Here is a 12,845-nt window from a genome sequence, read left to right on the forward strand (position 1 = left end):
AAAAAAAAAAAAAAGGAAAATAAAGCGCATTTTGGGTTTCAGGAGCAATGTATGCGGCGTGCATGGATAGGTGATAATACCACTGGTGCCATCAGATGAAGCTGTTTCGGTGCTAGGCTTGATCTGAACTAAAATCGCGTCGAAATTGAAATTTCATCCGTGAATATGAAGCAGAAAGTGGTACCTCGCCCCCTGCACTTTCTGGATGGGTGTATTGCAGTGGATCAGAGCTTCTTGCTTTCGGGAGTGGCTGTGTTCGTGCTAGTTTGCCTGAAAGGGTGTAAGATGGGAAGTCAGTGCAATTATAAGAGGCATAAAGTAGTCTAAAATGCAGTCATTTCCCCAAAATAGAAGTAAATGCTTAAATTGTTTACTATGTTAGGAGAATGCTGACTAGAATTCTGTTATGTGCTGCTAATGCGCACCTAAATGTGTTTTGTTTGTAGTCCAAAATGTTCCAAACTCTGATTGGGAAAAGAAGGTAACTGAATACTTCAAGGAGAAATTAAAAGAAAATAATGCTGCTAACTGGGTAAGATTGGTTTATTCTTTTAGAGTTATGTCTTTCTTAAGTCTCATTCTTTTCACCTCTTAATTATTGCAGTGACCTGCTTTGGAGAAGTTATTCCTTTTTGTGATAAGCACACTTACAAACTGAGCCTAGACTTTGTGATACGTTATTTACGTCTCAGTTTCTTTAATCTGTGTGTAAAGCAAAGATGTAAAATCCTTCTGGAAACCAGAGAAGCCAATCCACTTGACTTCAGTGTACTCTTTTGCCCTGGGCCATAACTGCTGAACACTGTTTGTAGCACACTCCAGTAGATGGCAGGAGCTGACAAATACTGTCATTTTTGAAAGTGTTAATGCCTGCCCTGTCTTCTGTGAGTCTGCAGTAAGTGTTTGTACACCACAAGTTTCTGAACTGCTGCTTATAAACCCCTTCTCTCATGACCTTTTATCGTCATGCTGCAAACAATGTGTGGGTTGAAGAAATAGCTGCTTGGGCTTTCAGGTTTTATGGAAAAATACTTTCTGCTAAAACTGTGCCTTATTGGGCTGGATCAGGCCCGGTTTTCACAGTTTGGCGAGGAAGCTGTGCTTTAGGTTTAAAAATAAAGCATGCACACTTGAGTTCAACAGCTGATATTTTTCTAAAAGACTGTGGTGAAAACAGCATCATGGAACACTGTGAAATGGATTAGAAACTTTCATATCAAATCTGTTCTATTTATGGCTAAAAAAATGTGAAAAGGATTGCTGGGGTTTTTTTTCTTCCTGTGTCAGTGAGAGTGTTCTGTAGTTACTGTTTCAATGACAGTTTTAAGTGTAGATGGCAAAATTGTGTTAAATTTACGGCTTTAGAAGGAATTGAAAGGGCATTTTCTTTCTCCAGGTAAACATGAGGGAATACATGCTTGTTTGTTAAAATGCTGTTTCCTATCGGGCCACTTCTGGGTTTTGTTGCATTTCAATGTTGAGTGTGGGTTTCTTTCAACAGAGTTTATCTTCAAAATCAGAAAACCCTATTCTTATCACAAGTCTTATTATTTCAAGTTATAACATGTGCCTAGGCATTGTCTTTTTCCTCCTATTTTTCCACTGACATGTAAATAGATCTGAAAAAGACTCTCCCATTGTGGACTTTGAAATTAACATACAGGTTTTCCATGGCCTTTTATTATAAGAAATGGTGCATGCCATGCTATGGTACCACATGGTACCACTGGTACATAATACGTGGTAAAAGTGCTGTTAAATGGGAATAAAATCAGTAAAAAAATCTATTTAATACTGCAGCTGCATAATTCCCAGTGTTTCAAATGTTTTGTAGAGTTTCCATATAGTTTCAGTGACCAAAATGCATTTCTTTATAGCCCAGTATTTGGATTGAGAAATGAACAGGACTGGTGGCTCTGGAACTGGAAGAATTTGGGAACTGTTAAGTGCCTGATAATCATCATTATTATCTGTAACAGCTATTGCAGAAACTTCCAGTGTTGAGTTATATACACTTTGTTACTGCTTTGATTAAGGCAGTAGATGTGGGGGAAAAGTACTCAGAAAATATTCAGTAGTTACCTGACGAGGCCCTGAATTTTTTAATCGTATTAACAACAACGATACAGCGTTTGAGGCATGTAAGTGAACAGCAGGATATACCAGATGATCAGAGAATAAGTTGGTGACAGATTTTGTGCTGATTTTGTTTTACTTCAGTTATTTAGAATAAGCTCTTTTTTTACAGGTTCCATCACTGAATGATGTTCCTGTGCATTACCTAAAGCCCAATAGTTTAGTGAAATTTCGCTGCATGGTTCAAGATATGTTTGATCCTGAGTTTTACATGGGAGTATATGAAACAGTTGACCCAAATACAAATGCACGTGTAAGTAAAATACCGGTTTATTATTTTAGTAAATGTTTAGCTTTTTCTCCATTCTAGGCTTCATATTTCCTCTAGTTTCTGAATTAAAACTGTGGAGTCTGAGCACTACCTAATAGAACTCTGTTTATGTGGCTCAAATGACATCAGAAGTACATCACTTCTTACATTTTTGTTGAGGACTAAAAATTACTAAAATAATGAAGGGCTTTAGACTGCAGTGATTTGGTATAAGTAATACATATTCAGTATGCTGTCTGAATTACAACGATTGCATTGCCTTTTCCTTCTTGACAGGTTTTACATTTTGGTAAATACAGAGATGTGGCAGAATGTGGGGTAAGTTATACAAGTTACATGAATTTTGAGATGACGTATTAGACAGAAAGATGCAGTTTGTAAGTTTAGTATAGCTTATTTGGTACTCACCAGTGGATTCCTGGAGATACGTTCTTAAAATGCAAAATTCATCTCAGGTTTGGAAAGCAGTGTTTTCTTAACCGCTCACGGGCATTCCAAGTTCAGTAGCCTTCAGGCTGTTTCTGTTGTATTAAAAATTTGCTTTGCTTGGGCAAGGAGTGCTTTTGACCTTGAAACTTTTCTGCTATGGAAAAAGAATTTACTTTTGTTGGTGCAGTGCTATTAGAATCAAAGCATTATAGATATAGACTGTTTGGATTCGCTGTTCTACGAGTATGTAGCATGTTTGTTGTAACTTCTGGCAAAGTAACTGAACCTGTGGGATTAGTTAAAAATCTGATTAAAGTTTTTCTTTTTTTCAACAACATTTGTATTGGTATTCTAGCCAAAAAAATTTTAACTCCTCACAAACAGTCACCTTGGAGAGACAGACTTTCTACTGCGTTCCAGTGCCTGGTGAATCAGCATGGGTGAAAGAAATATCTTTTTTGACTGAGCTAGTGCTTTGTTATTCAAACAGTGATTGCCAACTGATTCATTAGATTTAAGGAGATAAGTTTAGTTAAAGGGCTTTTTTAGTGAATCAGGACAGGTGAGGAGAGGTGGTAAGTGAGGGAAAAGGAAAAATTGGTGTTATGCACACCAATTGGTTATATGCACAGAGAGGATGCAAATGAATTTCAAAGCATTGCTTTTTGATTTAGTAGGGATTTAGGCTAGATTTTCATGTCTGCTTGCTGCTTGGGAGGATCTTGAAAATTTCTGTTAATTTCTATTTGCCAATGTTTAGAAAATGAGAAACTTCAGTTGAGCCATGAGCCTTCTATTGCCATTTTCTGATTAAATTAGGATGCTGTTATGTAGTGAGAGTCTCCTGCAAGAACCTGTAAAAACACCTGTAGCTGAGCATGTTAAGACAGTAATTCCTGGAAGATTGAAGTATTATGTTTATAATAGTTCGACCATGGTATGTAATTCTCTCAATATGTGTGCGAAATGTCTTGGGGAGAAACAAATCATCTTTAGTTTCTTCTAGTAAGTGGGAGTTGAATTATCTGAGTGGAATGGATACAAGATACTTCTTTTAACACCTTTTAGGAGTTTTATATTCTCCTCCAAAGGAGTGAGGGAGAGGTCTGCAAAAATTAAGATATAATACATTTTGTAAAAAGATACAAATTTGATAGTAAATCTAATATGATTTGATATTCATACTTTGAATTCAGAATTTGAGAGAATTACTACTTGTCATTGGCACAGAATACCAATGCAATTGTAAAATTATCACAATTTTTAAAATAAAATAAATAAATAAATTTGGTAAGAGTTAGTCTTTGAAGCTTACAGAAAAATACTGCAGCGGTGGAAACTTAAAGTGAGACAGACTATTACGGAAATACTGAACATTATTTCAATATTTGCCCATCACGCTAAGAAAAGGAAAAGTGCATTAGCATTTCAAAAATTCTTTGCAAGTGTGGTATTGCTGGTATCTTACAGGCATGTAAACATTTTCTGTGTATTTCTTTTTAAAGTAATAATGATAGTTGTATCAGACAGAAAGTCTTTATAAATATTATTATACAATCTGTTCTTCAGGGTTGAGATGTGGGAGAGAAAAAATTCTTGAGATTTTCAGTTGTGCCTGACAACAAGCATGTTCTCTGGGTGTAAAACCACCTCCCTTTTTTAGAGATTGATAGTGGAATAGCACTCAATGTTTTTTAGTTTCTATTTTTAAAAAAGCCAATGGTTGCTGTACACTTCTTAAGCAGGTTATTTATATATCTAAAAAGGAGATGTCTGGATAGGAATTTGAATAATTATTTTAATGTCTTGCTCAAAATAGGATAATAGCACTTTGTTTTAAAAAAAAAACAACTTTGCCTGACTTTTCTCACCTGAGTCTGTAGTTGTCCTTAATCCTAAATTTTACGCATATATTAGTGCAAGCCAAGCTCGAGTTAGTCCTTCAACATCCTACACACCCAGTCGCCACAAGAGGAGCTATGAGGAAGATGAGGATATGGATCTACATCCATCTAAACAGAAGGAGCAACATATGGGTAATAGTCATTATTGATGAATAGTTACTGTGATGTCTTTCCAGAAATTGCATAAATTTCACTCTCAAAAATTTTAATATTTGCAATTTTGTGTTAATGCAGCTTTCCTAACTAATTTGGTGCTTTTGTTGAAGTCATCAGTGTGGGAGAGCCTGGGGTGTTGCAAATGTTTTATTAGATAGTTCAGACTGTTTTGTCTTCATATCAGACTGGATCTATTGTAGAACAGACTTTTATAGCTTTATTATCGCTGAAGATCTACAAAGTTCTTCAATGTAAACTGTTATGTTGATGTATACTCTTAAAAATTATCTAGTTTTTTGACCAAGAAGTACAGAAAAAATATTACCTTTGCAGTCTTACCAAATTTAGAAAAAAATTATTCACACAGTTAAAGCATTAGATTTTGAAAATCAGACATAGGTACATAGATCTTTACCAGTACTCACACTCATGCTTACCTTGATGATATAAAATATACATTGGTGAGACTTCTCTATTCTGAGTATCTTCTGTCAAATATATTGCTTTATTAAATATTTTTGTCCTGGACGTTTTGTTAAATTACTTTAATTCTGTGGTGCTCACTGAAGAAAGTTGTTAATTTTTGCACTTGTGTTTAAGGCGCCTATGAATACTTTATTTTTCAGGTGGTGGAGGTGATATCCATGGATGTGTGGAGCCAAAGAGATTAGAAACGGAGGCTTCTGCAGGTCATCATCTCATTTCTCCCAACTGCTCCCCTCCACTTGACTTAAATTTCCCATTGCCTGGAGAGAAGGGACCAGCATGTCTTGTCAAGGTAAGGGAAGTGGAGAGATGCTGAGCATGGCTGTGGCCTCAGTGAGGCAGGCAGAATCTGAAGTTAGAGTGTAACTAGTAGGTCTTGCATTAGTTTATGGGCACAGAAATTGCCTTTCAAGTCCACAGTTTTGTTTCTGCAGATAATTACATTGTGTCTCTTCATTATTACATCGTTTCTCTGCACTACCCCTGTATGTGAATGGCTGAACTCCTTTGACAGCGTTTATTAGAGCTTGCACATTCTCACTACACTTAGTAAAATGAAAAAATCCGTTACTAGATGCTCAAGGGTGTAGCTGATACTGAGTCCTGGTATTTTGGTTTTAGGATTTGGTCTCTTAAGCAAAAACATTCTTACAGAACAAGCAAAACACTACACTACACCTTTTTGTATTGTATTTTAAATTTATTCACGGTTATGCTGTATTGACTATGAAACTCCCAGCATAAACATTGTAAGCTGTTACCATGTTGAATGGTCTCTTATTCATCGGATCTTGATAAATCAGATTAGAATACAGTTGTTTACATTTGTGTAGCAAGAGAATGCCAGTAGGAAAAATGAGTTTCTGCTGTAAACTTCCTGATGCTCTGAGGGCTAGCAGGGACCTCTTCACACAGACTGTTCTCAGCCTACAGCTGAGTCTCCTGAGATTTTTCCTTTTGTCTGTGTATGTGTGCAGTCCTGCATCTGGCCCATCTGCGCCTGCATTTTATTATTTTTTCTTTGTGGCAGGTCTATGAGAGCTGGGATAGCTTCAAAGTCAACGATGTTCTGGAAGTATATGGGATTTTGTCAGTGGATCCGGTGCTGAGCATAGTAAATAATGAAGAGAGGTAAGGCTGTCCTAACGCGTGATCCTGAAATGAAGGAAATTTTTATTTCAATGGGCAAAATATTTTGTCTGTCCCCTTAATACAGGAAAATGTGTAAATACATAACAATTATGCTTAAGAGGTGAATTTTGTTGCTTAAAAAAAGCTTGATGTGGAAGGTGTTAGTTCCACCATCCTGTAAACTGAATCGTTGTATTCTGGTACATCCGTACCCTTGGATACCCAACACATCTTTTTCTAGGTTATTGTACAGTCTATAAAGCAGAAAGTGCTTCTGTAGATAAATATTTTTCACTATTTCATGCCTATTAAACTTTCAAATTTTGAGTGAACAGTGAGCAAAGCTTTCAAATAAGCTTTAAAATTATAAAATGTCCTTTTGAAATTATTTATAAGTCCATGGAAGTTGTGACCACAAACAGTATTGAAGAATATTAAAAAAAATGATTGTGTGTCTGCATGAAGAGTGAAAGTGACCAAAATGAGTACAAATTGGGTTGATTTTTTGTTCATCATGGTGTATCATCACATTATACTGCTGATAGAAACTTCCCATTTCACCTGCTGTTCTGCAATTACTCACTTGACAAAACAGAAACTAATCAGGAGGGATGCAAGAAAGCAATTTTTAAAATAAAGCTGTGGACCAATCTAGCATATGTACTACCAGGGTCTTGAACCATTGTGCTTTAAATTATTTCTGTTGGTGATTTTATCTCTCTGATAAGTACAATGTGGAGAGTGCAGTGCAAATCCTTTGTAGTGCCAACTTCTTAAAAGTTAACTCAGCCTGGTCAGCTGCTTTTGTTTATCATCTGTCTGACAGCTAATCCCAGACTGACAGCTCAGTTGGTCTGTCATGGGTTGTTGTTTTTTTTCCTGCATGTCATTCCATCACAAATAAACAAAGTGGTGGCATTTAGCAACATTCTGAATGCAAACAAAATAAGTTTCTTTTAATGGAGAGAGTTGATAGTTGGTGGACTGATGAAAAGGCCTTGAAGTTATGAAGCCTTTCCGCTTTTAAAACCAGTACAAGTTGGTTAAATTTGTTCTAAGATTTACTATCATCTGATATAGTCACTTTAGGGATTAGTTTCTACGTAACAAATGAGAACCACTTGTAAGGAATTTTGTAAAGCGTCATCAGGGAGAGCAAAGCTTATATATCTGAACTCTTAAATTAAGAGGTAATACCTTCAAGTTTGAGCTGAGGTACATTAGGATTTATTTACTCACGGTTTTTTACTCAGCCAGTGGTACAGCTGGTATGTGACTGTCTAGAAGGTCTTGTTGTCAGGCTCAGGAACCAGGTGGAATACGTAAACCCCACATGTGCATACACAGAGAAACGTAATAAATCATTACCTTATTTTCTGAAAAGTTACTGTTTAGACTTCATTCAGTACATGCTGGACAGAACAGTGTGTAACATTTTATTTGAAGCTACATCTTATTAAGTGATGCAGCAAATAATAAATGTGATTTTGTTTGGAGTGTTTGCTTTTGGGTTTTGGGGTGGGTTGTTTGGCTTCTTTTTTCAGAAAAGCAAGATTTGATTATTTTCTTAAGATAATAGAATCCACATTTTTTCAGTCAAGCATGCTTTGGCATTTCTGTATCATTATATAATTGTGATTTAAAGGAGGAGTTACCAGGAGCTGGTTTCGGATGTTGTTTGTTCCAGTGTGCTCTGTTCTTGGCCTGGGTCCAGCTGCTCTTAGTCAGATGGAGAGAAATTTGTGTGTAATGTTTTTAAGTCCAGTTGTGCTGTGCCCTTTCCTAGGGAGAGCTCAGTCCTCGATCCTATGGAGTGTATGGACACAGCAGAAGAACAGAGAGTACACAGCCCTCCAGCCTCATTAGTCCCCAGGATCCATGTGATTTTGGCACAGAAATTACAACACATTAACCCATTACTGCCTGCCTGCCTTAATGAAGAGGAGAGTAAAACCTGTGAGTATCTGAGCTTGCCCTCTCTCTGTGTACATGTATGTGTGGTTTCTAGTACGTGTGAACAAATACTTCTTTGCTCACAGACAAATGTATTGATGGCAGGGTTTGAATTTAAATCTTGTTAAATGGAGGAACCATTCAACACTGCAGAACTGGACAAGATGCAACTGTTTGTGTTTATGTGATGCTTACATGTTTATTTTTCTGAAATAAACATGACTTATATGAAACTTGTTTCTGCATTCTATGTGCCCAAGGATTTTACCAAGTTGTTCACCCATAAGATTTTATTTGTTTTCAAATGGAGTAGTGAATTGCTGGAAAACTAGATTTCCAATGTAGTGTAACAGTGAAAATAAGAAAAATACCGACAACATAAAGCATCATAATACTGTGAAGAAAATAAGGTAATTCTGATTTTAAGCAGCTATACTATTCCTTGTGGCCTGTTAGACCGTTATTTTTTGGTCATTGAATTATTACATGCAAACCTCTAATTCGTATTCTTCCTTGCGTGCCTTGTATTGGTTGTCCTGTGTTTCACATAAAGGGTGTTTTTTTTCTGCCTTTAATATAATATGGATAGGCTATTGATTTTAGAAGTTTGGCTCCAAACTTTACAGCCTTCTGCAAATGCATTAGACAGCATCCAATTTAAAAAAAGAAAGCATTTCCAAGGAAATGTGATTCAAGTTTATCCAAAGGCAGTAATTGCTCAGTTAGAAAACAAATGAGTGTTTGTTTATTTTTCCTAGACTGCTTTGGAGTAACCATTTTTCTTCTTCAAACTGTAATGGAAAACAAGGTTTATGTAGAGGGAAACAGGTAAGGAACAGCACGTTTTCTGACCTTTGTTGTCTTTTGCTCTTTTATCAGTTGTTTCTAATTTCATGTCTGAGCTGTCGCCAGTGAGAGCAGAGTTGCTTGGGTTCCTCACCCACGCCCTGTTGGGAGACAGTCTGGCTGCTGAATACCTTATATTACATCTCATCTCTACAGTGTAAGTATTTAGTTGTTTGCTGAGAAGTTATATATTCATCTTTTAAAAGAAATCTCCTTTGATGGGGTTCTTCACCACTCTGCAAATAAATGGCAGAAAAATCTTAAATAGTACTTATTCCAGTAGTACTTTGTCCAGCTAGAGTTGTCCTGTCATAATAGTCATAGAAAACGGATTTAATTATCTGTAATAACAGTAATTTTTGTTAAAAGGCTGGTTTTGTGGCAGTCTGTCCTTTCTGTGTCCTTTGAGAGTTGGACAAAATTTCTAAGGTACACTTCTAAACAGAGCTATGATAAGTTCTTTTTATCTCTAGCGTCTTTTATTGAATAGGACATAAATGCTGTCTCTGAGAAGACAGTTGTAATAACTGCGGTAATTATTATTTAGATATTAAAAGATACTGAAAAATACATTCTGGGAAGTTGTTTAATTAGATGTAGACACATGTTTAATGGTAAGTTCAAGTGCCCCCATTTAACATGGTAGAAGTTTACCACCTGAGCTGTAGGACATACAACTGTCTTCTCAGAGACAGCATTTAATAACTGCGGTAATTATTATTTAGATATTAAAAGATACTGAAAAATACATTCTGGGAAGTTGTTTAATTAGATGTAGACACATGTTTAATGGTAAGTTCAAGTGCCCCCATTTAACATGGTAGAAGTTTACCACCTGAGCTGGTGCTATGGCTGAAGTTGCATGCGTTGTGATCTATCTTTGTGGCCGATTAAAGTGGATTTGCTTAACGATCTCTTATGTTGGCTTAAGCTGCCACTGGATGAAAGAGCAGCATCCTTTGACTCGTTAAAATTTCAGGTGTGAAACTTCAGACAGTATGTTTTGAATAGATTGTTAAGTATAGTTGTCAGGCTCATATTTAATTTTAATCTTTCTTCAAAATGAAAATGGATTCCAGTTTCTAAAAAAAATTTTTGTAAATAAACCACGTCTTTTATGGTTTTCAAAAATTCCATTCTGTTACAAAGTGAATAGTGTAGCACATATTTAACAGAAGTGTTTCCAGAGTTGTACCTGGTCTCAGCATCTTACCTTTCTCATACCTGCAACTCATGTGTAAAAAGCCATAAGATATTTCTGAGCCTCAGTGAGACAGGTGGTATGAGCATAGATTCACCATAATGCCATGGCAGCGTAAGCATGAGCTGACAAGGTTTTGTGCGGGTTTATATTTACAGTCTGCCCTGAACCCTTGTCCCCATGTAAATGTAAGTATTTCAATATCCGTATGTGGTGGTGTTTTTTTTCATTCTGCGCACACTTCATTCTTTCTAGTGGGACTGTGAATGCTCTAACACTTAGACTAGAATGTGTTTTCCTTCTTGGCTGATGTCACACAGAGGTGAAATTTGTCAAGAATGGGGAGAAGATAAACAGTAAGAAGCAGGAGAGGAAAGCTGAGGGCAGGTAGAGGAAATGAACAAGCATGATAAGCAGGGAAACTGAGATTGGGCAATGAGAAAGGAAAAGGATGAAACAATAGAGCACAAGGAGAACAGAACATCTAGAAGACACGTTTGCAGGATCTGGAGCACTATAAATGTATTGCTTTTGTGCAATGCTGCAAAGCCTTCCACAGCAGCCTTTAGCCTAACTTAGCTCCTTGGACACTGGAGAAGGAAGAAAAGGTGGTTATTATTTATATATTTATTAGTATTGAAATCCTCCTAGCTACCAGAGATACTGGTGCCTGTATTCAGCATGCTAATCGGATGCTTGCCTAACCTGTGTTGTTTTTGGTTTAGTTATGCAAGACGAGATGTGCTGCCTCTGGGGAAATTCACAGTCAACTTGAGTGGATGTCCAAGAAATAGCATCTTCACAGAGCACATATACCGCATTATCCAGCAGCTTGTTCCAGCAGTAAGAATAATGGCGTTAATAGTGCTTTAATATTTCTGATGGTAGAAGTTGGACTAATGGTTCCAACCAAATAAACAAGATTTTGGTTTAAGGCAGGCTTCTTAAACGAAGGCTCCTGCTATCTATGTGGAGGGCAGATTAAAATGGAGATGTGGCTTGCCTGTCAGTTGAATCCTCTATTTACCATATCATCTAGGATGAATATGGAATAAAATCATATCCTCATAGGTATTAATCTGACAGACAGATTTTATTTTGTCTCTCTGGATTGATATGTTTAGACACATCATTTAATTATCTTGTCACTGTTTATCCCCAATACTGTTCTGCGGAAAATTCGTAGTAATTCAGTTTGGGGTCATAATAATTGTATTGCTGCAATAAATCATTTGTTGTTGTTTTGCTCATCCTAGATGTGCAATACAGGTGATGTGGATTCTTAACAACATTATTTTCCTTTGGGAAATTTTTTTTAAAGTGCTTAGCATTTGGACATGTGAGATCAAGTCTATTCTATATTGTGGTAACAATTTTGCTTTACTTACTGTGGAGGTTCACATTACAGCTCTTGCTAAAGGAAGGAGCGTTTACTAGGGAAGCTGGAGTAGAGGTAATGTGCTGATTAGTTTCTTTTTTTGTTGCAGTCCTATCGCCTACCAGTGACCATTGAAAACATGAACCGTTCACGATTTATCCCGCACAAAGACTACACAGCAAATCGCTTAGTCAGTGGAGTATTGCAGCTTGCCAGCAACACTTCCCTTGTGGTAGATGAGACTCAGCTTGAGCAAGGACAGCTTGACGCAACAGGTAGGCATTTCTTGGTTTGGTTTGGTTTGGTTTGGTTTGTTTTTTTAAATCTCATCTGGAAGGTTAAAATTTGTTATGTTTTAGGACAGTCATGCTAATTGTGTCCCAGTGATAATTTTCTATTACGGAACTGTTTGTGGTTTCCATGCCCTAATCCATTGCTTGAACTAGCTTCCTGCTAGTCTGCAGCCTTCTTGGACGATTTAAGGCATGATCTCTTGGAGGGTTTTCTCCCTGTTTTATTTTGTGGAATTTCTGGTATTTTGCTCAGGAATGCTTGTGTTGAGTCAAAGTCTCTATCCCAGAGCACAAATGACTGACAATGACACGAGATGGTTCCTTGCTTAGTGTAGCTTTGTTTGCATTGTAGAGAACTCTGGGCAGTGTTTGTGACACTTGGTGGAGAAGGCCACTGATGTGAATAGCTCTTTAGACCAAGATACCTCTAACAAATTAGAATGGCCTTTCCGTTTCCTGAGATAATGAATGAAGTACCAGCATCTGTGGGGATTTCAAGGAAGGAGGAACAGGAAATCACCGGATGTGACTATATTTTAAAATAAAAATGCAATCTTGACAAACCTGCTAGACTGTGTGATGCTGTAAGCCTGTTGGGTCTCCCGAATGAGTATCAGTGCTCTGGCCCATTCACCTCATAGAATCACAGAATGGTTTGGGT

General features: G+C 36.9%; 1 protein-coding gene across 1 annotated transcript; it reads left to right on the plus strand.

The window, feature by feature from the left end:
• Positions 1 to 447: 447 nt before the first annotated feature.
• LOC104458344 (mini-chromosome maintenance complex-binding protein-like) lies at positions 448 to 12,180 on the plus strand (the record flags this gene model as incomplete). Its single annotated transcript, XM_010084475.1, has 11 exons — positions 448 to 532; positions 2,249 to 2,389; positions 2,684 to 2,725; positions 3,192 to 3,285; positions 4,743 to 4,872; positions 5,523 to 5,674; positions 6,413 to 6,513; positions 8,300 to 8,469; positions 9,346 to 9,469; positions 11,239 to 11,356; positions 12,001 to 12,180. Coding segments are annotated over exons 2-11 (1,143 nt in total), but the record flags the coding sequence as incomplete, so codon positions are not given.
• Positions 12,181 to 12,845: the final 665 nt, after the last annotated feature.

The sequence above is a fragment of the Pterocles gutturalis genome, unplaced genomic scaffold (assembly GCF_000699245.1).
Source record: "Pterocles gutturalis isolate BGI_N339 unplaced genomic scaffold, ASM69924v1 scaffold50510, whole genome shotgun sequence".
Lineage (NCBI taxonomy): Eukaryota > Metazoa > Chordata > Aves > Pterocliformes > Pteroclidae > Pterocles > Pterocles gutturalis.